Source organism: Echinops telfairi, unplaced genomic scaffold, assembly GCF_000313985.2.
Source record: "Echinops telfairi isolate 266 unplaced genomic scaffold, ASM31398v2 ScPeMD7_7469;HRSCAF=8507_0, whole genome shotgun sequence".
Classification (NCBI taxonomy): Eukaryota; Metazoa; Chordata; class Mammalia; order Afrosoricida; family Tenrecidae; genus Echinops; species Echinops telfairi.
The window spans coordinates 25,097,497-25,122,392 of record NW_022111372.1 but is presented as its reverse complement, the minus strand read 5'-3'; the positions used below and the strand labels follow the sequence as shown (position 1 = coordinate 25,122,392).

The 24,896-nt window shown below is 36.8% G+C and overlaps 2 protein-coding genes and 1 non-coding gene across 11 annotated transcripts in view; 2 read left to right on the top strand and 1 right to left on the bottom strand.

The window, feature by feature from the left end:
- The first annotated feature begins 359 nt into the window (after nucleotides 1–359).
- DONSON (DNA replication fork stabilization factor DONSON) lies at nucleotides 360–20,251 on the top strand. 3 transcript variants are annotated; one of them, XM_045284450.1, is made up of 10 exons: nucleotides 360–638; nucleotides 1,858–2,061; nucleotides 2,996–3,174; nucleotides 3,928–4,106; nucleotides 4,544–4,622; nucleotides 4,730–4,834; nucleotides 5,228–5,426; nucleotides 5,757–5,969; nucleotides 6,824–6,969; nucleotides 20,094–20,251. In XM_045284450.1, exons 1-9 carry the CDS (start codon nucleotides 492–494, stop codon nucleotides 6,959–6,961), a joined length of 1,443 nt encoding a protein of 480 aa, XP_045140385.1. In that variant the 5' UTR covers nucleotides 360–491; the 3' UTR covers nucleotides 6,962–6,969; nucleotides 20,094–20,251. The 3 variants fall into 3 exon arrangements, with proteins under 3 accessions (XP_045140385.1, XP_045140384.1, XP_045140386.1); XM_045284449.1 differs by lacking the exon at nucleotides 20,094–20,251 and having other exon boundaries at nucleotides 361–638; nucleotides 6,824–7,545; XM_045284451.1 differs by lacking the exons at nucleotides 360–638; nucleotides 20,094–20,251 and having other exon boundaries at nucleotides 1,969–2,061; nucleotides 2,194–3,174; nucleotides 6,824–7,545.
- LOC115873579 lies at nucleotides 2,212–2,318 on the top strand. Its single transcript, XR_004048478.1, has one exon. It is a non-coding gene; the product is annotated as a U6 spliceosomal RNA (small nuclear RNA).
- Nucleotides 7,599–24,896, bottom strand: part of SON (SON DNA and RNA binding protein) — a 32,575-nt gene continuing 15,277 nt past the window's right edge. For 2 of the 7 annotated variants that reach the window (XM_045284443.1, XM_045284447.1), the window contains 8 exons: nucleotides 24,499–24,645; nucleotides 24,116–24,310; nucleotides 17,260–17,370; nucleotides 15,895–16,011; nucleotides 11,733–11,880; nucleotides 9,442–9,519; nucleotides 9,225–9,340; nucleotides 7,599–8,663 (listed from right to left, as the gene is read on the bottom strand). In XM_045284443.1, the coding sequence (XP_045140378.1) occupies nucleotides 8,505–8,663; nucleotides 9,225–9,340; nucleotides 9,442–9,519; nucleotides 11,733–11,880; nucleotides 15,895–16,011; nucleotides 17,260–17,370; nucleotides 24,116–24,310; nucleotides 24,499–24,645 (1,071 nt within the window). In that variant the 3' untranslated portion in view covers nucleotides 7,599–8,504. Of the gene's footprint in view, nucleotides 8,717–9,224; nucleotides 9,341–9,441; nucleotides 9,520–11,732; nucleotides 11,881–12,553; nucleotides 12,634–15,894; nucleotides 16,012–17,259; nucleotides 17,371–23,247; nucleotides 24,010–24,115; nucleotides 24,311–24,498; nucleotides 24,646–24,896 lie in introns of those variants that run through there. The other 5 variants (XM_045284444.1, XM_045284445.1, XM_030888702.2 and 2 more) reach the window with 5 other exon arrangements.

Below are 24,896 nucleotides of genomic sequence, written 5' to 3'. Positions count from 1 at the left end.
GACTTTGGGGGGGGGCGCGCTAACATTCAGAATTCCCTAGCAATTCTCTTATCCCTCAGCCTGATGGGTCTTTTTATATGGGATTTATGCCATCAGTAAGTGTATGCCCCTTTCCCTCTCAATTTTGAATGTTAGACACAGAATTGAAGTAAAAATGCTGATAGACCGATTGAGGAGTTTATGAACTCAGGAACTGGCGCAGGGTCTGTACATTTTCACAGTAAACTGTCATTTAAAGGGTTTTTGTTTTTAATCTAGGTTTTAGATTCTAATCAAGAAAATGAATTGCTATGGGAAAAGTTTCCTGAAAGAACAACCACTACTGAATTACCCAAGGTAAACCTGTCACATCATCAGAATGCACTTTCTGACGATGTAAACATGTACTGCTCGGAAGCAGTTTGTTTGGAAAAGTTTTCACAGAGAACTCTGAGAAAGTACTTTACTCCCTGTCTAACGGAAGGATACCTTGCCCAGTCCTGTGCCCCTGGATGTCACACCAGTTTCAGGCCATCTCTGGGGTCTTGCACCCTCTACAGCGTGGTGAGGTGAACGACAGGATCGGTGCATTGGTCTCTCCTGATGACAGTCTCACCCTCCTCCATTCTAAGCAGCATTCTGCCTGTACGGACCCCAAGGTAGACGTGTTCATTCTTTGGGCAGGCCAGAGTGTATCCATTAATCTTTACCACTGCCATAATTTGTCAGTGTCAGTTTTCTTTTCCACTGTACAGCTTTCACGTGCACAGGAAGCAGTGCAGAGTCCAGTGCTCCTTAGCCGTCTAAGTGATGTCATTGTTTTGAAAGATTCTAGGGGTCTTTTGTAGCAAATTTGCCCAGCATCAAAAAGATGGCTTCAGCCAAAATCAAGGACTTGGTGTGGTGTATTAATGTGTATGATGCCAGTCAATACAAGAGTCGTAGAAGGGACTTTTCCTCTGCTTCCAACAGTTCTTACACTCTTCCTTAAGCACTGATTCCTTCACCTCACCTCAGATTCAGCCACTGTAGGCTCAAGTTTTCTTTGAATGCAGTCCTCCACCAGACCTTCAAATTAAATTCCCACATCACCCCCAAAGCTTGTTGGGGTGCACTGACCGTCACTGTCTACCACCACCATCTCTCCACGTCCACACTCTTGATTCTGTTCCCTAGGTACTTTGATGATGGTGATAACTTGAGCCATACATGAATAGCGTGCCCTAATTGTCGGACAACTACCAGATATCCTTCCCCTAGACCTGTTCTCCGCACTTAAAAACACATGACCACCTTATCACGCACGGTCTCTCGAAAATAGCCCTTCGGCCTTGGCATTTTACAATATCTTTTAAAAGAGACTGATGTTGAGGAATTGATCGGTGAGAAATGCAAAACAGATGGGGGGGTGTGGTTTGGATTTTGAGGTCAGAAAATGTTTCTTAAAAATAGTCTCTCGCAGCATTCCCTGCAGGAGCAGATTAACCCTGGTTCTTGATGCTTTTTTAAACACTTAGATCATTCATTTCCACTTGGACAACAGTAAGAGATTTTAATGTTTTAAATTGATGATCATATAATATGAGGGAACATCAAAAAGTTTGCAGAAAAATGGGATTAGAAGATAGCCTAATGCTAAAATGAAATCAAAATGTATGAACCAAAAAGTTAAAGCTGCCCTTCCTCCAGCGTCATCAACCACCAACAAAGGCACCTGGCTTTGTGGAGATGACCTCCGTGTTTACTGGCTCCTTTGAGACTTTTTTCATCGCTGGTATATTTTTGGTGGTGATACACAATCATGTTTTAACATCAATGATCGTGGCTGACATTTTTCTTGAGACACTACTGATTGTTTTTGGTGCTGTTTTCTGAAAGGGTTCAGCAGGATCTTTCTCCGAAATGGATGTTCCATCCTCAGAAAGCACCAAATTACCCGTGGACTGGAGTATTAAAACTAGACTTCTTTTCACCTCCTCTCAACCCTTTGCCTGGGCAGATCATTTGAAAGCACACGAAGAGGCTCAAGGTCTCGTACAGCACTGCCGGGCAACAGAAGTTACCTTACCTCAGAGGATACAGGTAATTAAAATAAAATAACTGTTTTAAAATAACGCATGTAGTGTGAAAATGCTTCTCTATAAAATGACACTCTTCAGTCTTAATAGTGGGTAAATGATTTTTCCTTCTGCTGTTTCTCGGTCCAAAAATTAGGACAAGACATGGATTTGGGTGCTCGCTTCGGCAGCACATACACTAAAATTGGAACAATACAGAGAAGATTAGCATGGCCCCTGTGCAAGGATGACACGCAAATTCGTGAAGCGTTCCATATTTAAAAAAAAAAAAGACATGGATTTGGAAAGCTTTTCAAATCATACTTTCTATCCAGAGTTTGTTTTTCCATATTCAGCAGCTCATGAACGGACCAACTCAGTACTAATTCTTGCTAAAAATGGACTGAGAATTATGAACTGTCGAAGGCAGGAATCATTAAACCAAGCCATGTACTGGTTTCAAGTGCACCGTTGCTGCCACCTGTTAGAGAGTTGTGGAATGAACTGCTGTTTCGTTCCTTCAAACAGCACCTCTCGAATGCCGCTAAAAGGAACGCCTCCAGGGGCATTGGTACATCTTTTCCAATGACTAGATCAGGATGATTTGTGATTCACCTGGTCCGCTTTCGCTGTGTGCTTTTCAAGCAGCTTGAGGGCAAGTAGTGTTAGCTACACGGAAACACACGTGCGCTTGTTGTTTGCAAGATTGTTAGTGATGGAAGTTTTGCCCATCTTCTATTTTAAGTGTCCCTGGTATAACAATTGTGTAACAAATTGTCAGGGCTGACAGGAAAAGGTTTTCCTAAGAAAACATACATTTTAGACCCATAAAAGCTATGGATGCTTTTCTGTAGGTAGCAACAGTTCTTAGATTAAATGCATGCGTATATTCAATGCCTCACTAACGGAATGTTGTGCTTCTTATGGGCAAAAAATGCCCACCATTCCCTGGACTTTAGGACCCCAGGCTCTCCACTGAGCTCCGCTGTGCCTTCCAGCAGAGTCTTGTCTATTGGCTCCACCCTTCTTTACCCTGGCTGCCACTGTTCCCTCGAATTGGAGCAGATAGAAGAATGGCCGGAAAGACAAGCCCATGGTCAAATGATGATGCCCTGCAACACGTTTTAATGAGTGACTGGTAAGATTAATAAAAGCACTTGTGCAGTTTAATAGTGGTTTCTGTTTTAGTAGTAGCTCCTCTTACTGTAATTCTAACTCCTGGCCTCCCCACCCAAGGTGTGCTTTTGTTGTTGTTGTTAAATCATTGTATTGGGGCCTCGTACAACTCTTATCACAATCCGTACATACAGCCATTGTGTCAAGCACATTTGTTGCCCTCATCATTCTCAAAACATTTGCTTTCTACTTGAGCCCTTGGTATCAGTTCATTTTTCCCTCTCCCCCGGCCCCTCCCCCTCCAACTACTTTCTCTTAGTTGTACTTACCATATAAAATGCATGATGATATAAAGATCTCTCTTTCTGAACTGTTTTATCTAAAAAATGCTGATTGCCAGCACTGAAGCTGTTTCGTTTCTAAACTTCATTCTTAATCGTGAAGCATGTGTTTTATATATAACAATTCTGTAAGGTTCTGTCAGTGTCTGCTTCTGTCCTCATCAACAGAAGTGGCTCAGAGAAAGCCAACCGTCAACCAATTTTTGTTTTCTAAAAATTGGTTCATGCGTGATTGACAGACACTAATTAGGAATCACTGGTCAGTCCCCATTCATTACCAGTTTCAGAGCTTTAAAAGTCAAGTTGAATCTGACCACAATGCTAACCAGGATCTGTCATCTTTGGACTGTGTATTAAATTAGGCAATGTATTATTGCTTTGCATGCTGAGTTAAACGCTTAATAACACCTAATGGAAAGTTTCTTGTTTTGTAGGTCAGTAAGCTTTACTTCTCTATATAATCTGCTGAAAACAAAGCTTTGCCCGTATTTCTACATTTGTACCTATCAGTTCACTGTACTATTCCGGGCAGCAGGGTTTGCTGGAAGTGATGTCATCACAGCTCTCATCTCCCCCACAACTAGAGGTTTAAGAGAAGCTATGAAAAATGAAGGTAAAAAAAAAGAAAGTCTCTCCTGATTTTGTTTCAGCAGTGATTTGTCACTGAACTAGAGCATTAAGAAAATAGTGTTCCCCGCTCTTTCTCAAATAAGGCCCAAGAAAAGTCACTTTTATCCTACAAATTACACCCTTTACAGGATTTCAGACTGGGTTAGGATCCAGTAGAGTATGAAATTATTTATGTGGCCTCAAATAGCACTTATTTTTTTAATGGACTGAAATATAATTTATGAAAGTTATATATAGTGAGTATATTTAATGTATTTCTTGTTGGCAACTGTGAAGGAAACAAAAGCTACTGTACTGCCTTAGATCAGTTGTAAAACCATTGCCATCTTCAGCTATTGCATTCTGTGACAGAGCATGCCTGTTAAAGTATTTTGAGAATTACTAAAATTTAAGTACTTTTCCCTTTTTTTCCTATTGTAGGTATTGACTTTTCTCTGCCTTTAATAAAAGAAACTGCCCATAAGAAGAAAAGATCTGGGACAAGCTTGGGACATGGAGAGTATGCAATTAATATTTTACATCATCCAGTGACTAAAGTAGATGTCACTGAAAACATTTTATAGCAATAACAGCTGTATGAGAACCCTAACAATACCAATTTTTCAGGGAGCAAGCCATCAGTGATGAGGATGAAGAGGAAACTTTTTCCTGGCTGAAGGAGATGGGTGTGCAAGATAAAATTAAAAAGCCAGACATACTCTCTATCAAGTTGTATCCTTTCAGTTGTTATTGAATCATCTTTATGAGCAGCTTACCACCTTAATCACACTGTAACTAAAAATAATGTTAATTTTAGTTTTCCATCATGACATTAAATAAGCCTAATGTACCAATAAACTGGACAACTATTAAGCTAATATGTTTTAAAGTGAAAACATTCCATGTTGATTAAATTCATAAAGGAACGGAACGATATATTTTTTTTTTAATGAGAAAAAAACATAATAATCTTGGTCAGCTGTCAACAAGTCCCCATTATCTGTTGTGGCAGAGAATGGGTAGCAAGGATATTTCCTTTTGAAAATGGTGATTCAACTCAAGATAACTGCTTTTGCCACAGGTGTGAGAATTCAAATTTGCAATTTCCTTGATTGTCATCCTCAGGCGGAAAGAAAAACATGAAGTGCAGATGGATCATAAGCCTGAGTCTGTTGTATTGGTGAAAGGAATCAACACTTTTACCTTGCTCAATTTTTTGATCAACTGTAAGAGTCTAGTGGCCACATCTGGTCCACAAGCAGGACTTCCACCAACCCTGTTATCCCCTGTAGCTTTCAGAGGTGCCACAATGCAAATGCTTAAGGTAATAAAAATGGGGGGAAGTTCTATAATAAACTTGCCTTTTGAAAAGTACCTTTTTTTTCCCTCGAAGTCAGATTTAGAGTATCTACTAGCATCTTGGTGCATGTTTCTCGGTTAGCATTAAACTAATTTTTACTTGGCCAGCTAATTGGTGGCAGATATATATTGGTCATTTGCTTTTTGCCATTTTCCAATCTCATTTTGAGTCATGTACTAGAAACTACTTGTTACTTGATATTGAGGAAAACTCGGAATGTATTGAAGACAATTGAATTAGGAGATGGCAGCACTGTCTTGAGGAGAGTGAGTGATCGTTTTCTCTTTCATGAAGGCACGAAGCGTCAGCGTGAAGACACAAGCCCCTTCTGGCTACAGAGAGCAGTTTAGTTTGGAGATCACGGGGCCGGTGATGCCGCACTCTCTGCACTCTGTGCTTACGCTCCTCCAGTCTTCGCAGAGCGGGTCTTTTTCAGCAGGGCTGTACACACACGAGCCAACTGCTGTATTTAATAGCAGCCCGCCAGTGGATAAAGTACTGGATAAGGTCAGTATACAGAGTTAAACAATTACAGCACAGATTTCTAGCTGCTTTAATAAAATTGAGGTTACTCAAGTTAAAGAAAATTATAGTGTGGAACCTTAAGTTACCAAAGTGTGGGCCTTCATTTTAACCAATTATTAAATTACTTAAGGGGGAGGCTTAACGTCTAACTTGCTTTTGAGGTTTGTAATCTAGACTCCTGTACTCATTAACAGTGACTGAAGTGTCCCAGGTCAAAAGGAAAGGTTCTTATTTACATGTCCTCATTCTGGACACGTAGGTGCTGATTCCTATGATGTAAGGTTATGAGAATGAAGTCTGAAAGCAAACTATTTGATATGGGTAAAACAAGGGTTTTCATTTGAAGCGTTGCAATTAAGGCCTTTAAAGTAGTTGCTTCATCAGCTTGTTGGACTGGTAAAAATAAACAGAAGTTATTTTAGAAACCTGACACGATCAGTTTTTCAGCTTCTGATGTGTTGCCCTTATTTGCTTTTGTGGAGTCCCTCAGGGCCCAGACCAGCCTTTATGGGAGATCACCAGATAATTTTGTCACAAAAGTATGTTGGGTGCTATCGAATCGGATCCACCCCCTGCGTTAGAGTAGCAAAATTTCAGTGTTGAAGTAGCAGCAAAAGTAATTTTAAGGTTGGGGGTCACCACAACATGAGTTACTGTATTGAAGGGTCACAGCATTACAAAGGTTGAGAACCATTGCCCTAAGGGCTTCCAAAGATCAACTTAGGTAACAGCTGGCCCCTTTGAATGGCTCTTAATGTTGCATACTGAACAACACCCTGCTTATTACTAAGTTGTTCACAGCTCAGTGTGCTGACTTGAATATGTTATCCCCACAGGATATTGTTCATAAGGAACTTGCCAACTGTGGGTTGCACCCAAAAACTCTGGAACAACTAAGTCAAATACCACTACTGGGGAAATCATCCTTACAGCTTGTGGAAATGAATGACTACATTTATAACTGGAGATCCTGAACACCAAAGTAAGCCTAAAATGGAGATTACGGAAAAAAAAAAAAAAAAAAGGCTTTCTAAGGAGGAAATTCAAGATAATGGCTTTAAAGTTCATTTTGGAAGCTAAATGGAACATTCAAATGTTGCTTATAAGTTTTCTAGTTCTTTAATCTCTTAAAAAATTTTCATATATCCAACCAGTGACCCAAAACTACTAAAAACTACCTCAGAGAAGTCGAGTAAAAATTCTAAATCCTTAAAAGTGAGTTATAACCAAAAGGTGTTTTCTTACAAATGAGAAATTTTAAGAATTGTTATCTAATGGGCTTTCTGACCAGTGGCATCGGAGCCAGGATACAGTATTATATATTAACTTTTACCTTCAGCAAATGATTTTATAGGTTCTATTTTATTAGCATGACCTGTACCCCCTATGGTCTTCCACCACTCAAGAATCTTGAATCGGTTTTTTAGTGATTAACCCAAAGAATGTATGCTCCATTTTAAAGTTGGTAAAGGAGTAATGTGATTTTCACAGGTTGTTTAGTTCAAAATTTCTTAAATAAAGGTGATTAGAAATCAAGGCATTAAGATGATAAACAGTATTTGAAGAAGTATATGTGTGTTTGCTGTACAGTTCAGAAAATAAACCACCACATTTATTCCAGAGAAGTTTGTATTGGGGCCTTAAGCTTTTGAAAATAAAGTTTAGAGACATAGAATATGAATACCACTGTAATACACATGAAATAGTCTATCAGACCCTAAAAATTAACATGAACTTAACTTTTTCATAGTCAACAAAATAGTGGCTGGGTGCCGATTTTATTAGATAAGTTGGTTACAGCATTTTAATTATTTTAAATATACCTAGGTGTAGCTGAAATTCAAAATGCACATCGAAGTATAACTATTATCACAACTCAGTGCCATACTAAAAGGTACTTGGCCTCCGCAGAATTCTAGTCAGACTTTATTTTCACACCCTTCTTACAGCCCAAAGTGGCTTTAACAGGAACACAGGACTTGGTGCTGATGATCACACAACATACCATTCTTCTTATAACCTCTACAAAATTTTGAGGGGAGGTGGTGGCGTTAGCCCTGTGGAACAGATCTTGCTTGATTACCTCAATAACACTGGCCCAGTATCTGTCCAGCAGAACCCCATTGTGAAAATAGTACAAGGTGCACAGCCCTTCACTGGTTACAGGCAAGTGTTACAGCAGCCTAGCCATAAGGAAGGGGAGTTACAGCATAGTACAAAATACAGTATAAAAGCGTTATTTAACATTCCACACTGAAGATTACTGATGCCTTCGAACAATCAATTGTTTGGATGTTAGCCACTTAAAACAAATACATCACTAAGGTAAACAATATAAACATACCAAAACCCTGTATGGTTAAATACAATTTCCATGGTACAAAAATCAAAGCCTGCAGATGTTTGTACAGATTGCTTTTTACACAATGTCTTCAATTGCCAAATATTTACAACATTGAGGAAATACATTTTGATGCAGAGTAAAATTATCTGAAATGATTAATATAAAACCTCAATCTATCTACGTGAGGCACTCCTGAAGCAAGTGGCATTAGCCATGAGGTCCTTTGGTACAAGGCCCATTGCTTGAAGAACCACAGTAGCTGCTGTGGCTTTAGCATGCTTCTTATTAGGGCTGGCAAAGCTGGGCTGGTAAGCGCTTCCATTTATCAATACCTATTCAAGAAAAACATACAATTGGGCTGGTAAGGGCTTCCATTTCTCAATACCTATTCAAGAAAAACATACAATAAGAACAGCATCAAACTTTAATATCTATTAGCTTTGTATTTTCATACTAAATGCTAAAAAAATTACACAACTATAAAACCCATCCTGATTAATCTCAGCCCATTAGGAGGCATTTTGGGGAAAGGGACTGCAAATTAGGAGCAGGTCTCAAATGGAAAAATGAATTCCTGATAAATGTACATCAGTGCCCATGATTCCACTAAAAAGTATCAAAGTGAAATTTACCAGGTTTGGTCTGCCCAAATCTCTCCCCTCCACTAAAGATCACATTGAAAATACCCTTCATTGTTGAGAAATGCCACCACTCTACCCACTTCACATATAGGAATAATTCACGGAAAAAATAACAAACCAATTTTTCCACAAAACTTTTTGATGCCCCCTCAAACATCCCCCAACTCACTATCATGGAATTAACCTCTGACCATGTAATGATTACCCCTTTATCCATTAACATTGAGTCAAATGAATGAAATTTATATTTACCCTAAAGAGAAAATGTTTGCGATGGTCAGGGCCACTGTCATGGACCAAGAGAAATTCAGGTGGCTGCCACCTTCTCTTATTACAGATTTCCATCAAGGCAGAGACTGGATGTTTGCCTGTGTAGGGGGGAAAAAAAGCCAATTAGAAATTCCCCACACCTTTTACAACAAATTATGAATTCAAAATAGTAGGGGTAAGAAGAAATTTCATAGCGTACCCTCACCTGACAGATCCTTCATTGCAGCAGAAAAGTTCCCAGATCTCTTTTGCGCTCTTTCTCCTACCGCAACAAGACCTTTACAGAAAAACAAACAAACAAGCGATCACTGAACAAAATGTCCTGATGTGAATTACACCTTATTACACCAAATTCAGAGTTTGCTGAGTTTAAAAAGTTTGTGGGAAAATGTAATGGATAGATGTACTTCTCCCACAAAGTTTTTGAACCCCCCTCATAAATCTATGTTATTAAACAAAAATATTAGCAAATACAACAATTTGACCAAGAATATATAAGAAACAAATTAGATGCCATAATAACCAACTCCTCTAGGTCTTTTTCTCAGTTTAAAAGACAGTGGCTATTGCAATGATTTCTAAGTTTCTTACCCTGCCCCCAAAATAAATAAATAAATGTTGCTCAGTGGTAATGACAAAATGTTCAAAAAAGAAAAACATGTAAATGGCTACTGCTTATGACAATTTTGATCATTATTCCCCAGCAAACATGCTTTCTGGCTTAGTAAGAGCTGTTCTCAAGAAAGAAACATAACCTCTTAGCATAAGTTCCCTTTCCCATAGATTTATTACATTACCAAGTAGAATAAATTCCCTGTAATACTATGCTAAACTGCTTTTTCCTAGCACCCATGTACAAGAAGTTTCCCACACTCCTCTGCTAAGACCACACTGATAATGTTTTCCCAGTGTGCTATTCTATGGGAATTTTTGAGCACTCCGTGGTGCACAATTTCAAGACCATACCTTGGAATAATGCAAAATATCTCTAGTTCTTTCCTTCCGATAGTATTCTCTCATTGGAATGACCTAGTTCACTATTTAGTTTTTGTTTAAGTAACATGATTTCAATATGGCACAAGTAATACAAGTTAAAAGTCCTTTTATTTTAATCAAAGTGATCAATTCTTAATGTACTATAGAATAATTGTGTTTACTGTAGCCTATCACTGAATGTACCCGATAACATTAAACGCCTTATAATTTGTACTTAAATGGCAATATAGTAGTATAAGTAGATGACATATGATCGTGTTCTAAGTGATAACAAAATATATTAAAAATAATTTGTTGCAGAACCATAGCACAAATTCAGACATCAATTGCATTAAGATCAATAATTTTCTATGATAACAAGAAGATAATTTAAAATTCCAGTTTTAAAAATCAGGTTCAAGCTAATTAAAAAAGTTGTGTGCTTCTACTTTGAACTTTATTTCAGGGGAAGAATGGTTTAAAATATAATTAGTTAGGTGTTAAGAATATATTTAAAACAACCACTGTATTACAAGCTCTGACTAGCCACGGGCACCAAATGGCTTCCAACTCATAGCGACCCTATAGGACCGAAAAGAACTTCAGCTTTCCAAAGCCATAAACCTATTCAGAAGCAAACGGGCTTCATCTTTCTCCCAGATGACAGCTGGTGGATTCCAACAGCTAGCAGGTTCAACCACCATTAGCAGTCCAATGCTTAAACCCCACTACACAACCATGGCTTCAGAAGACAGTAGCAAAATATATGCAACAGTTAAAGTTCCAAAGTACTCTGATACAAGTTCAAACTCTTTGGCCATATGAAGAGAGAACACTGCTTTACTGGTCGGTCATTCAAGCCTACTCTAGTTCAACTCAACACACTGCCTTCGAGTCATTTCTGATTCACAGAAGACCCTTACAGGGCAAGGTAGAACTGTCCCTGTGGGCTCCCCGAGGTTATATACTATAAATCTTATGAGCAAAGACCCTCTTCTTTCTTCATTGGAGTTACTTGTGGAATCAAAATGCTGACCTTGCAGTTAGTAGGCCAACACACAAGCCACTATACCAACCAAGGCTCTTTAGAGCTCAACTACTGACCAGGAAAGATCTACCAAAAGGTCCAGAGTGACAATGGAGGCAGATTGAACAGGAAAAGGCAGATTAAAAAGAAAATTTGAGGGGGAAAAGCCCTATTAATAAAAACAAGTATATGGCCTCCATCAAAACAAAAAACCTAGTTATAATTATAATAATAAAAGTACATTATGCCTATTCTCCTTAGTTAGTAAATATCACTGACAAAAGTTGCCTTTTAAAAGCTCAATTTGTCTCCAACTACATTTATTGACATTAGATGCTTTATATGGAAAATAGGTTTAAAAGGTTTTGACAAAAAGCATTATATAGACTAGTACTAAATCTAGGTGTCAATGTGATCAAAACAATGCACAAAGGTAATAAAATTTTAATTACTAAAGATTACATAATAAACACTCCAAAATAACTTACCTTTCCTATCAGTCTTAAAATCAACCAGAATAGGTTCTTTATTGCCTTCTTTGTTTTTTCCTAATCCTTCTCCTTCTCTCCAGCCCATTTTTCTCATCAAAACGGCTCCCATTCCTCCAGTTACTGGGGCTGCTCTTAAGAACTGATCCTATCCAAAGAAAGAAAGGTAAAATGTCCCCATTGTACAGTTAGAAATTGATTGTAAACTCAGTGGTAACTTTCTAAAAGAGAGAAACCTTATTTTATTTCTAGTTGTTACAGTTTTAATTTTAAATGTTTCTATACTTACATAGTTTAATTTGCATATTTTACATTAACATAATGTTGTATTTGAAAATTAGTTAAGGCAAGTAAATGGCAGTACAGTGGCTCTTAAGTCCCCCTCCAAAAAAAAAAAAAAAATTAGAACACTCCTGTTCCGTCCACTATTTTAGGTTCACTGGTATTTCTTCTTAGCTTGCAAAATAAAAAGAAGGCAATGTTAAAACATTCAATAATTGTCCCAGGTGTACCTTGTTAATAAATAAAGCCCAGAAATCACTCAAATAGTTTGGACACTGAAGAAGCATACTGTTGTCTTCCAAAGTTTCCTTCCTCATTCTACCATAAAGCAAGTGTAAATATTTCACACAGAAAATTCCTTTGAAGCAAAAAAGTAACTCTTAAAAATAAATTTATCTGATACAAATATGCCCAGTCAATAAATTATAAGAAAACCAGAGAAGATACCACCCTGTAAATATACCAAACTGAGTTTGAATTCTTTTAAAACCTAACTTGATGTTAAAAGACTTTTAAAAACTCCTTAAACGTTTACATACCTAGGCCTCGGTAGCAGCAGTGTTGTGAATAGTAGGGCTGGCACTGACCGGGGCAAGAAGACAGCTACAAGGATTTGGCCCTGAAACAAGTTTCCATATAGAGGGGTGAAAGTTCACAGGTTATTCTGTGAACAGTCATCTCTCGTATCCAACCCACTGAACCATAATTTCCATCAAAGCAGCAAACCGCTTAATGTCACAAGATACATAACTATAAACATTAGCATGATCAGTTAGTTTAAATTCATGTTCAAATACTTGATGCCTTTTTAAAAGGGCATTTTGTGTACATAAAATAGTATTAAATTCTGTTAATCTTGATGATTACTTAAGGAATAACAACATCTCCAAATCATGCTTTAATTCCCCTTGTGTTTAAATATCAGATTTATTCTCCAGCATTAACTTATCAACAGGGGAGCCAAAACTTAGTAACTGGGGCTAGTACACATTATCATTTCCTGAATTGATAAGTTAATGCTAAATATTAAAAGTCTTATTTTACACAGCAAAACTGTGTAATCATATTTTTTCCCAGCTTTCTAATTAATTGCTAGGGATAAAACATGCCAATGATGTATGACTAGACATTAAGTTCAACAAGGTGCTCTGATGGAAGGAGGCAGCTGTGGAGGTAGAAACATACCCCTGGTTCAGTTCCTTTCATTGGTGCAGGCCATGCAGTGTAGATGTATAAAGAGAAAAGTTAGCTGATGCTTGAATATCAACTGCCTTGATGCTACACACCTAGAATGATTTTTACTTACTTCCAGGTTCATCCGCCCCTCTTTTCCAGGAAACACTCCTAAAAAAAAGGGCAACTGTGCAGAATACAATACAAACCCACAAATAACCCAGATTTCCAATTTTGCTTTGCATTCTTTTTATCTTTCTTTACCCCAATGAGTATGGTTTTTTAAAATGCTGAGAAATCCAATGAAACCACATTAGTAAACATTTATCAAGTTACAGTTTTACTGATGGAGAATGTTTAATAAAATATGCTACATTAAAAAAACAGGAAACAGGAATTTTTCTCATTCCGTTTCTAACATATAGAAAGGACACGTTTTAACTATATTAAGGCAGAAATGCCAAACCATCATTCGAATCAGCTTTTGGAATGTACCTCAATATTTAAGGAGCAGACAGTATTTGATGGTAGAGGTACATTTTGTTTTTAGTTGTGTAAATAAAGACTTTTATGAATGTTTAGCTTATTTTTATGTATGTTTCTCCCTTAAATTAGCTACAAATATTTTTCACTAAGTCTATACGAAAGAACACTTTATTGGAAGCATTGCTTTCTTCTAAAATTTAAATTTTAGTCTGCCAAAACATACCTTTCTATCATGCCAATTTATCAAAATAGTTTGGTATTTAGGATATATAATGTAAAGACAAAATTTTGTCTTCTACACTTGAATTAACATTTTAAATTTCATTTAAAATGTAAGAACTGTGTACAACTCTAAAAGTACTAGATGAAATTTTAAAGGGAGGTTAGCAGAAAATCAACTGAATCTATTGTTAAGTTCACCTTTCAAAGTAACTTACTTAATATTATGCTATTTAGAAGCACAAGCAATATGGATAAGCACTTTACCACTATTTGGAAATAGAAACATTCAGAAGTTTCTCCAGAAGCAGTAACTCTTAGTTACTCATTACTGTGTGTCTAAGGGCTAATCTCAAGTCTAATTTCCTAAAATACTAAATTCAGTCCCTAGAACAAGTTATTAAAGCTGTTAAAGAAACAGATGTGCAAGTATATTTCTTCCCACTAAGATTGTCATCTTTAATATACAAAAAGCATTTTTTACTCTTTAAAGTACTGTAATATAAATTAGTCCAATATGAATCCAAGTGTTAGGTTCTCATCCTTTTCCCAAACTAATCCCAAGTATATAAAGCAACAAGTTTTTAGAGCCTGACCATGTACTCATTATGCACATACGTGTAACTATTTAAAAAGAAAGGCAGGCAAAGTGAGGCTATTTTGTTAATCTATCAAAATTAAAGTAACTTATGAGATCAAAACATCTGAAGCAATCAGTGCCTCATTTTTCATAAATAAGTTTATTCACTAGCACTTGAGTCTATGTTAGGCAGTAATAAAAACTGTGTCCACATAAAACATGGAGCCTCTGAAATTCCAAAGAATTACTTGCCCACGGTCATACAAGGAGTCGAATACATCGGGATAAAGAAACCTTCCCAATCCATTAGACCTCGTGGCCTCCCAGTTTCAGCACTGCTATGCTGCCAGTACTCCTGAAACAAATTTCTCATGGCCCACCCAACCAAGCCATCCCTTCACCAGAACGTACTTCTTCACAAAGCCCCTCATAGCCACCTAGGACTCCCCCAACAATGAGGCAGCCATAGGTGGAGGTTACAGGTCTTATTGCAGGAATCTCAAACCAGGTGCACCCACATCTTCGCAGTTCAAGGCATCCATTCTCCTTTGATTTTAGGTCTTATAGGTCCTGTGTTTTCTTTTTTTTTTCTTCAGGAAATCAGTGGTTCTCAAATTGGGCCTGTGGATCACCAGAGGCCACCAGGGCCTTAATGGTGGTCCACAGATCACATTGTACATTCCAAACCCACCGCCTTCACCATCCCCACCCTTTAGCACTGCCCACCCCACACTAAAGTCATCCTCCCGCAGCCTTCCAATCCCATGGCAAGATCGCCACATGCAATGCTAACATTAGGACCTCCCAACTACTTGCAGTAACCAAAGGCTGACAACCAAAGGGACCTAGGCTAGAAGTGACAAGAAGGGTGTGGAACAAGGATTGTAAGATGGGGCACAGGCACTAAGGAGAGGGAGGGTGGGGTGGGATAAGGGCAGTGGAAGAGAGGAATGGGAAAGCAGGCTGGTGCAAGGCTCTTGGGGACAGTGATCCACCAAAAATAAACCTGTAATACAGCGTCCCTTGAGGAAAAATTTGAGAACCACTGCTTTGAAATTATTAGATTAGTAGCCCAATAGGAACTAGAAAATTCTGAACAGCACCTGACATACTGTTGGCATTAAAAATACAGTTTTTAAAAAAAGGGCCAAAAAAAAAAACAACAACTACTACTCAAACCACCAGCAGCAGCAATAAAAGTAGCCTAAGATATAAAGTGAGTGGCTTTGGGGCCATATGTATACATTTGCCATTGTCTCATGAAGCAGATCTTTCTTCAGTGTCCATCCTGGAGCATATACACACAACAAATTTACTAATGAACTGTGGTTAGCGTTATTGGGTTCTTCATGCATTTTAAATAAAACATTTCCTTAAATAACTTTGCACTTCAACATTTTTCTATGTGTATATATTGTATACCTTTTTAATCCAGGCTTGGGCACCAGTATTTGCCAATTGTTCTTGTGTCAGAACCTGTACTCCTGTACTTCCTGTGAACTGGCCAGGAATAGAGTTCAGCTGAGCCCAGGCATCAATCTGAAGAAATAAGAGGCTTCAATTAGGTAAAACCTTGTTAACGTGCCACTGGTAAGAACAAATAATTACGCGAAATTTAGTTCCTAAGAAATATTTAACATTAGTCAACTTTTAAAACAATATATTGGATTTATGCTCATTAAAAATGAGACATTTTCCTAAACCTTCCAATGTTTGAGTAACTCCATTAATAAGATTTGAGATGTTTAACAAATAAGAGGCATAGCTATGATAATCTTTCTTCAAGAGAAATGTACTCAAAGGAAACACTTGTAGTGTGGAAAAGAAAGCTATTTTTGTGAAGGCATCCCACCTATTCTTATATCACAAAAATGCAATTCATTAAACACCATGATCATCAGGGTATTGCTAATTAAACTCAAAGCTTAAAAGTAATAAATACAGGATACTGTCCACTGAATATCCAGCATTTATTATGATGAGTAAATAATCAATTGAGGAAAGAATTCATACTATTTTACTGACCATCAGGTATGTTAGGCATTATTTTCACTTGGACTGACCCGTTCTTAAGTGTTTGTATATAGATCTGTAGAAAGGTAGAGGGCAGTGGACATGATGCATAGACTCTGGATTCAAAATGCCTAGATTTGAAGACCACATTACCCTCCTATTAGTTGCATGACCTTTGGACATTACTTCACCACTCTACCTCAGTTTCTTCCGCTGGAAAGCTGAGCTGCTAGTAGTACATATACCAGAAAGGGTTACTGTGAACATTTGAGTTACTACAAAAGGAATCCAAAAAAAAAAAAAAAAAAAAATCAAGGAAATTTTTTATTATCTTTCCATTCTATTTCCTACATGTGCTATTTTATTAATGTATCTATTGTAAGCAGAGAGCAGAGAATTTTTTTCTATTTCTCTTATAAACATGCACTAAATTAGTTTCCCAAATTGGACAATATCGCCTCCTAGGGGGAGCTGGAATGATGTGGGCCAAGATGGGGACTGCAAAACAGATACTTAAATACTTTTTCCTGGGCTATGGAGCTACAACATTTAAGTTTAACTGCAAGAAAATTATGAGTAATTTTGTTTTCTCAGAAAGAGGTAGTAGACCAAATAAGTTTAAGAAATGATCATACCTTAAAGCATTCATTTAACATCAACCAGCTAATTAAATGATTTTCTAGCTAAAGCTCTACAGTTTAACTTTGTGGCACACATGTCACAACTCAACCATCTGTAAAAAGTCTCATTCAGACATGGAAAATTGCTACATACCCGTTCCTGGGCTCGATTTAACATGCTCATGGCTTCAAGGTCAAATGCATTCTCACTGAGTCTTTTCTGAGCAAGTGCTCGCTCAGTCATTGCTGTAGAGATGTCCACAGGCTAAGGAGAAAAACAGATAATTATCTTAAATTACCACAGTCCCCCCAAATTCTGAATATGCTCCCCCCTAAATTCTGAATATGCTCCTACTATCTTTAGTTGCTACATGTCAAATGCAAAACAGCAGTCTTAATTATTAGCATCTTGTAAGCAGAAGATTCAGAAAGTTAGAATAACCTCAGAAAACTTATAAAACTGGCTAAGCTTAGTTACTGTCTCAGAAGCAACACAACCCAATCCAAAGTCTGATTTCAGATTTTCTACCATATCAAGCTAAAATCCTAAGAATGATCCTGTAAGAACTTTATTACCATTGCCTTCAGAAGCAGAAGTAAAGTTTAAACAAACAAGTGGAAATCCATTATCACGTACAGGCTTTTATATTTACTCAGCAGAACATATTTTCACCTTGTAGTCTGTAGAAATTAAATCTTAAGAAACCAATTTTCCCCAACAGTTGCAATAAACCAAATGATTTTTTAAAATTTCTATACCTGTATGACTAAAGTTAGATTACTTTATATTATGGAATACCATCAATTAAATAAAATGTTTGTTGTGTCTTCGGTCTTTTCAAAGCACACACACCTAATACATTTATGCTAAAAGCAAGCAATTGTTTAACTTTTACAATGTTTTCTTCAAAGTAAAACTGGGCGTAAATTCCCACTTTGGTGTGTAAAAAGCTCAACCAGAGGAAATACCTATCAAGAACTTGCTACAGCACCACCAAGGCCAGCGTTTTTCCTTCTGATTATTATTGCATCTAAATACCACTTCATAATTTCATCTAAAGGTTATTTTGGAAAATGCTACTGGGCATGCAGAGTTGTTTTCATCTACAAAGAATTAGTAGGTATTGCAAAGAAATCAACCAAATCATAGGGGTATGGAGTCAATTTTGACTCGTAATGTCCCTCAGTACTACATAAGATATAATGGTTAATGCAGCTTTTATTGTTTTTTGTTAAGCGAGCTGTATGTGTTGTGTTTGGAACTATAGCGAAACCTGTAATAGTCATGGCCTAAGGATTCACTGATCTTCCATTCTTTACTTTCAAAAACCCTTTGAGAGTTTGTCATTCTTTGTATCTTGCCAACTTGAGCTAAATCAATTTTCTTCCACAAAAAATATATTTTCATGTGGCCATCTAAAAATGAAAGGCAAAGGCACAAATTCTGTAATTGCAAGACTGTATACATACTTCTTGAAAGATCATTTTAAGTCAACTTGTAAATGCTATACTGTCCATATAAACCTTTATAGGAACCACGACAAATAGGTCATCTACACAGTCAGCTAGAAAGACTAAGAAATTAGTGTTCACTTTACATTTCACTTTGTTATCTGCTCTACTTCCAGAGCTTTATATGCATCTCCAGGTATTTCACGCTGGAACGTATGTTCCCTTAGCCTATATTAGATGTTTCCTAAAATTATCAGGGAGAATTTTTGAATGTGCCTTAAGTAAATCTCAAGTGATGTTTCATTAACTTTGCCAGAATTGTTTTCATAACTGGAAAAATAAACTCACTACCATTGAGTCACTGCTGGCTCATAGCAACCTCTGTGGGTTTCTAAGGCTGTAACTGTTGACTTAATTAGAAAGCTGTCTTTCTTAAACAGAGCTGCTGGTTAGAACTGCTGACCATTACACCCTGGGCTAGCGTGCTTGGGTATAATTACCCAAGAAAACGTATAACCTGAGGAAATTCTGATGATAACGGTGTCCCATCTACCAGCCGACCCTAATCTTACATTTAAAAAGCTTTAATAATAATCTATTTTGATGACTCTCAAAACTCACAGTTCTACAATAGTACATCCTTTAACATTTGAAAAGTAGTGGATATATTTGTGACTATACCATCTAAAACCTTTTTTTTGGCCGCTCGCCCTCTCTGCACCTGTCCCCTCCTGCCATCTAAAACCTTTTTAAACGTACCTATTTTTCTTTTAATGTTTAAGTCATTAATCTAAATGTTTATTCCCAGGATAGTTCCTTAACATGTTTATTAAAAACTTTATTGGCAAATTTTTATACTAACATTTAGTATGAATTTTGATACGTTTTTCCAAGGTGATGCAACACCTTGGATATTAAATTAGCTAACTTTTCAGATGATGTACAAGTTCATGTTATAACTTTACTACCAAATAATAATTTGACCATTAACTTTATATTCATATTTTAAATGTGAGAAAATATATTCAAAATACACTATTAGCTCTGAAAGATGCTCAAAAGTTTACATCAAAAAGTCTGTCCTAGCTTCGGAGTGTGTAATACTGCACAAAACCCAGTCATAATCCCAAAAGATATAATGTTCTAAGTTTTTTTTCATTAACAGTAGTAAAACATAAACAAGCTACCGTTCACAGAGCAGTGCTATCCCATGAACTTTATTAATTGCTATTGAGATGTAGTGAGTGAGACTCGGGAACTCTATTTTCTCATTTTAATAGTCACGTGGTTTTGGAGTACTGTTGCTGAACTGATTTAGACCTCGACATCTTTTAATGTTACTTAGAAACATGGGAAATGTACCGAGTCTTTAAAAAAACTGGGAAGAGGGAATCTTAAAACCAAGAGCATTAGCATCATGTTTTATGAATAAATCATGTTTCCATACACTCTTAGAGCTTCATATTCAATCTATAAACTATAATTATAATTGTATAGTAATTCTCGGTATTCTAATTAAGGATTGTTTTTCCCTAGGACTTGTTCAAAATTGTGAAATCAACACGAGATCTTATTGAATTATGGCAAAAAGGACTAAAAACTTGCCCCAAGTATCTGAGGAACAAAGCAGATTACTACTACTTCGATCAGGGGACCTCAAACTTTTTAAACAGGGGGCCAGCTCACTGTCCCTCAGACCTGTTAAGAGGGCCGGACTATAGTTTAAAAAAACAAAAACAACTATGAACAAATTCCTATGCACACTGCACATCTTATTTTGAAGTAAAAAAACAAACAACACCTGGCGGGCCAGATAAATGTCCTCGGTGGGCTGCATGTGGCCCCCGGGCCATAGTTTGAGACTACTAGGATGTACTGTGTAATGATATGTATATGACATGACCTAAATTATTTAAGTGTCCCTTTATATCTATAGTTTGACTTGTCAACCCAACTCTTTACCAAAGCACAACAAATTATCTTAATTAGTATTTCTTAGGTGAGAAAAAGGATATAAAAAAAAGCGAATTATTCAGTGACGGTGAGATAAGGAATCTCCGAAATAAATTGTGTTTAATAAAGCTATTTATTGCAAATGGCAAAAAAAGGAAAAACTTAATAAGAAAACAACTAAAGATCATCACCTAGACTGGTTATAAAACATGATTTGCAAGTATTTACCAAAAAAGTTCACATAGTTTTAAACAAAATGACAAAACCACAGAAACGAAAATCATGATATAGTCTGTCAATCGACATGGTTTTAAAGTGAATTTTGAATCATGTTATATAAAATTCTCTAGTGTAGCTCTTGGTTAACTTAAAAAGATTTTGCGCTAAATGAATTACAAATGGACAGTAACCATCTAATGGTTCAAATAAATTCAGGTTCATTTTTAACCACCTAGAAAAATCTAAAGACTGGTAGCAGGGTCATACACATAGCAAATTCTAGCACTCCAGGAGCTGTGTATCATTCCAGTTAAAATTTCCATCTCACCCCCAAATGTTCGTTTTCCTAAACTCTGTAATAAAAGAATTTTAGCACCATTGAGCTATGTAATATATATCGATAATAGAAACCAAGCTCACTGCTTGTGTATTGATTATAACATGTAAGCAATCACTAAGACCTTAAAGGCATTATATCTTTGGACCCCTTAAACATGACTAGGTAAACCCACGGAAATGCCATGTTAGATCTTGTACCCAGTTATGCCTTCACTAACCTTTATTACTTCTGTACTGAGAATGAATGCACGTAAGAATTTTGTTTTTATTTTTAATGCTAGCTTTCTAATGTTTGTTATTCATTAATCTTATTCACACCAATATAGTCAAAGTCCTGTAGTCACTCTTACTGAGGTTGCTGCTGACTGGATTCTGGGTAGGAAAGTGATGCTATGGTGGTAGAGCACCACAGCCTGATGCGTTGTTTTTCCATAAAGTTATGGATTTATGCTGATCCATCCACAATTTTTGTCTACTCATACTTATGCCAAAAGGCACTCGTTACCAGACAAATGGTGGGGTTAAGGATGCAGTTCACATTTGGATTTTCAACAAAGCTAGTTCAGTTGTAATGTTTTAATGGAGATCAAATCTATGCTCATCACTTAAATGTTTTATGCTCAGAATTAAAGACCCACAAATGACTTAATATTTATTAAAATGAAAATAGAATAAAAACATAAAGGCTACTCCATTTAAAAACTGACCATCAAAAAGAACTTTTCTTTCAGTCTAGAAAGTCTTTATTACAAGCCCCAAGAAACTCAAGAGGTCCATACTCCATGCTACCATAAAATGTCACTAGTACTGCACCACCATTGGTCTACGAAGTAAAACGTATTACATTGTGTGCATTTCTTTTATTTGTGACTAAGTAGAGAAATGAAAGCAAAACAATTCTGCCTTTTCCCTCTAAACTTTTGAGATTCTTTTAACATTGTTAACCTATATATGTATACATAACCTTTTAATCTAATCTAGCTTAAACATGAGCCCTGTTGTCAAATAGTTACATCTGCTTATAAATCTTTCATTAAAAACCCCTTTACTTAAAAAATTTTCATTACCACCACCCCTTTTTTTCAATCCTTTGCCCCAGAAAAATCTTTCCAACCTAAAACCTGACATTCATGTTTAATAAGACAATGGACAACACATTATCAGTGTAAAAATTCAAATTGGCTGCTTATCAAATTCCAACTTAATTATGAGGATCCATTAAGCATTTAACCTGTTACCCGCGTTCAACTGAACAAAGTTTAAAATTATCTTCACCTATCTTCGCAACAAATTTGTAATACTATTCAAAGGTCTTCACACCATTGCAAAAAAATTTTTAATACCCATTTTCCCTTTGATAAATGCTTTTTATGCGTGAAATTAATGACTGAAAGCATATGTATCAGGATTTCTAAGTCTATTCATCCCTTTTTATCATAGTTCGTATTCGGCTATTACATGATTCAGTTGCAAATGTCAACCTTTCCCCCTCCTGAGATGTGCAGGTACCCTTGAAGATTAGCAATTGAACTGGTTTCATAAAATATTGTCTACGTATTGCTTTCCTTTACTGGTGAAGGTAAACTTTACTTGTGAAACTCCATGAGAATACAGATCATCACCTGTGACTGTTAAGTTGCCTTGTCAAGTTATCATGTCCCACTTAATTCATTGTACAGAATCTGTTCCCTTTCAAAATGCCGCAGGTCAAAAAAAACACAGTGAAAATGTCGCCTGTGAATAGCTCAGGGGTAAAAAATACTGCTACCACCAAGTTTCTGATTTGGGTTCTGTTCACTTTCTGATTTTATAAATACGATTTGTTTGTAGTATTGAAGGTGAGTAGTGGAAGATGATATGGTCAGTGAAGGGAACCTGAAGGTGAAGAGTAGAGAGTACAGGTCTCTCTGACCTACATACCCCAGAACTGCAATAAATGGCAGCGGGGGAAAGCCACTTATTTTAAGGGCACCAGATATCTAGCATAGAGAGTCCTTGCACAATGTCTGGTCTTTGGATACCAACAGCAAATGGAAGTAAAGGTGATGACAACTAGTTTATGGTATCTTTTAAAACTCCCACCCCCCTATTAAAGTCTCCACCCTCCCAGATCCCCCAAGCGTGATTTTGCACAACAAGTTAAATAAAAGTAAACTGTTTATTAAAAGATACAGCAAAGGTACAGATACAGAGATACATACAAAGATACAGATATATATATATATATTTACATATATATACAGTCTTGCTGTTTTCATGTGCATTATATTTAGCAGCACATTATTTAATCAGGCGGCATTTTAATGGGGTTAATTTGACACTTGGCATTATCACTGTGTCATTCTGACAAGATACAACTATAGCCTCATGTAAATTTCAAGGTTTGACTTCCACTTCTCCAACTTTTAATAGTAGCAAAGAGGAAAAGGAGAAGGGAATGGAGTTCCAAGGCTGAGCATTAGGTTAAACACAAGAATTCATTAGGACCAAGGTGGTACAGGGAAGGAAAAATTATTAAATTTAAAGGCTATTTGACAACAACCTGGAGAAATAGTAATAAACCACTATATAACGGGAATGGGCGATGTACCCAATAAGCTCATATTGGTGACCTTTTCCAATCCAGTTCTTGTGTTGAACCTGAGGATCTGCCCCGCTCTGCTTAATGCCTCCACCCAAAATTTTGCTACCACCAAAATCTAGAGCTATAGAGCCTCGAAGCAAAACGAGAAGCTAAATAGTTGTACCTTGGGCTACCTTCCCACAAGTGCATAGAGGGGCCAATGTTGGGTAGGGATGTGATAACACTGTTCTCTGCAATTCGATGCTTTTCACTTTGTGGCTTGGTTCCACAAAGTGAATTGCATCGAGTTACTGTCAAATGAGAAGCTGCGGGTTGTTTCAGCTGTCGTCTAACCCGGCCCTGCCGTTTAACCCGGCCCTAAGAAGAGTGAAACAGAATCCAAATCAGATATAAAATAACAATAAAATGGCAGATTCAGGTAAATAAGGGAAAAAAACAAACCACATTTTATTCCTTTACTTACCTCAGAGGGCAAAGTGCTGCTGAAAACATTGTCATCTTCATCTTTGTTTTCTTCGCCGTTTTTCTCTACAGGAACCCACTCTCCATAAACACTATCAGCTTCTTTTTTTCGGTGCTGAGATCCAGATGATACAGGAAATTCTTTTGTTAATGTTACCTGGCTTTTGGGTGGAGTTGGCTTTGCTGCAGCTGCAATCTAAAAAAATGGAGATTATTTAAATTATAACTCTGTATAACAAATATCTATATTAAAATGTTCTCAGTTGATTTTCAACATATTCTGAAGGGAATGGAGTTTTTAAACTAAGTAAACTGAAGAATTTAAGAATTTGAATTTTCCTTAAAATTATGTTGTTTCATGAATCCATAAACTCTAATACTCACATTGAGATTGAAAAAAATGGGTTTGGGTTCACTGAGTTTAAAGGGATGATGATAAAAAGGAGGTTCTTCTTCCTCTTCATCCGAAACATGAGGCTTATTCACTATTACGTCATCATCTTCCTTACTTTGTGCGATCTGTTTGCATTTCTTAAAAAGCAAAAACAAACAAAGATAAATCTTACACACATACAACTGCACTTATGTTTTGAAAATATAGCCACATAAAACCAGCTTTCAAGAGTAAAACAAAGTTAATGAAGTTATAGATGGGTAACTTAGCTTATTAGATATCATTTAACCACACTCTGGCTGTTCAGTCAGTCAACATTTATTGAGCACCTACTATGTGCAGAGCACTGTACTGGGCACTGTCCAGGGAATACAAAAAAAAAAAAAAA

Coding starts and splice junctions, on each gene's coding strand:
- DONSON (XM_045284450.1), top strand. CDS start 492: ATGTCACACCAGTTTCAGGCCATCTCTGGGGTCTTGCACCCTCTACAG. Junction 4,623..4,729: donor ACAAGCTTGGGACATGGAGA/GTATGCAATTAA, acceptor CCAATTTTTCAG/GGAGCAAGCCATCAGTGATG. Junction 4,835..5,227: donor GACATACTCTCTATCAAGTT/GTATCCTTTCAG, acceptor TGTCATCCTCAG/GCGGAAAGAAAAACATGAAG.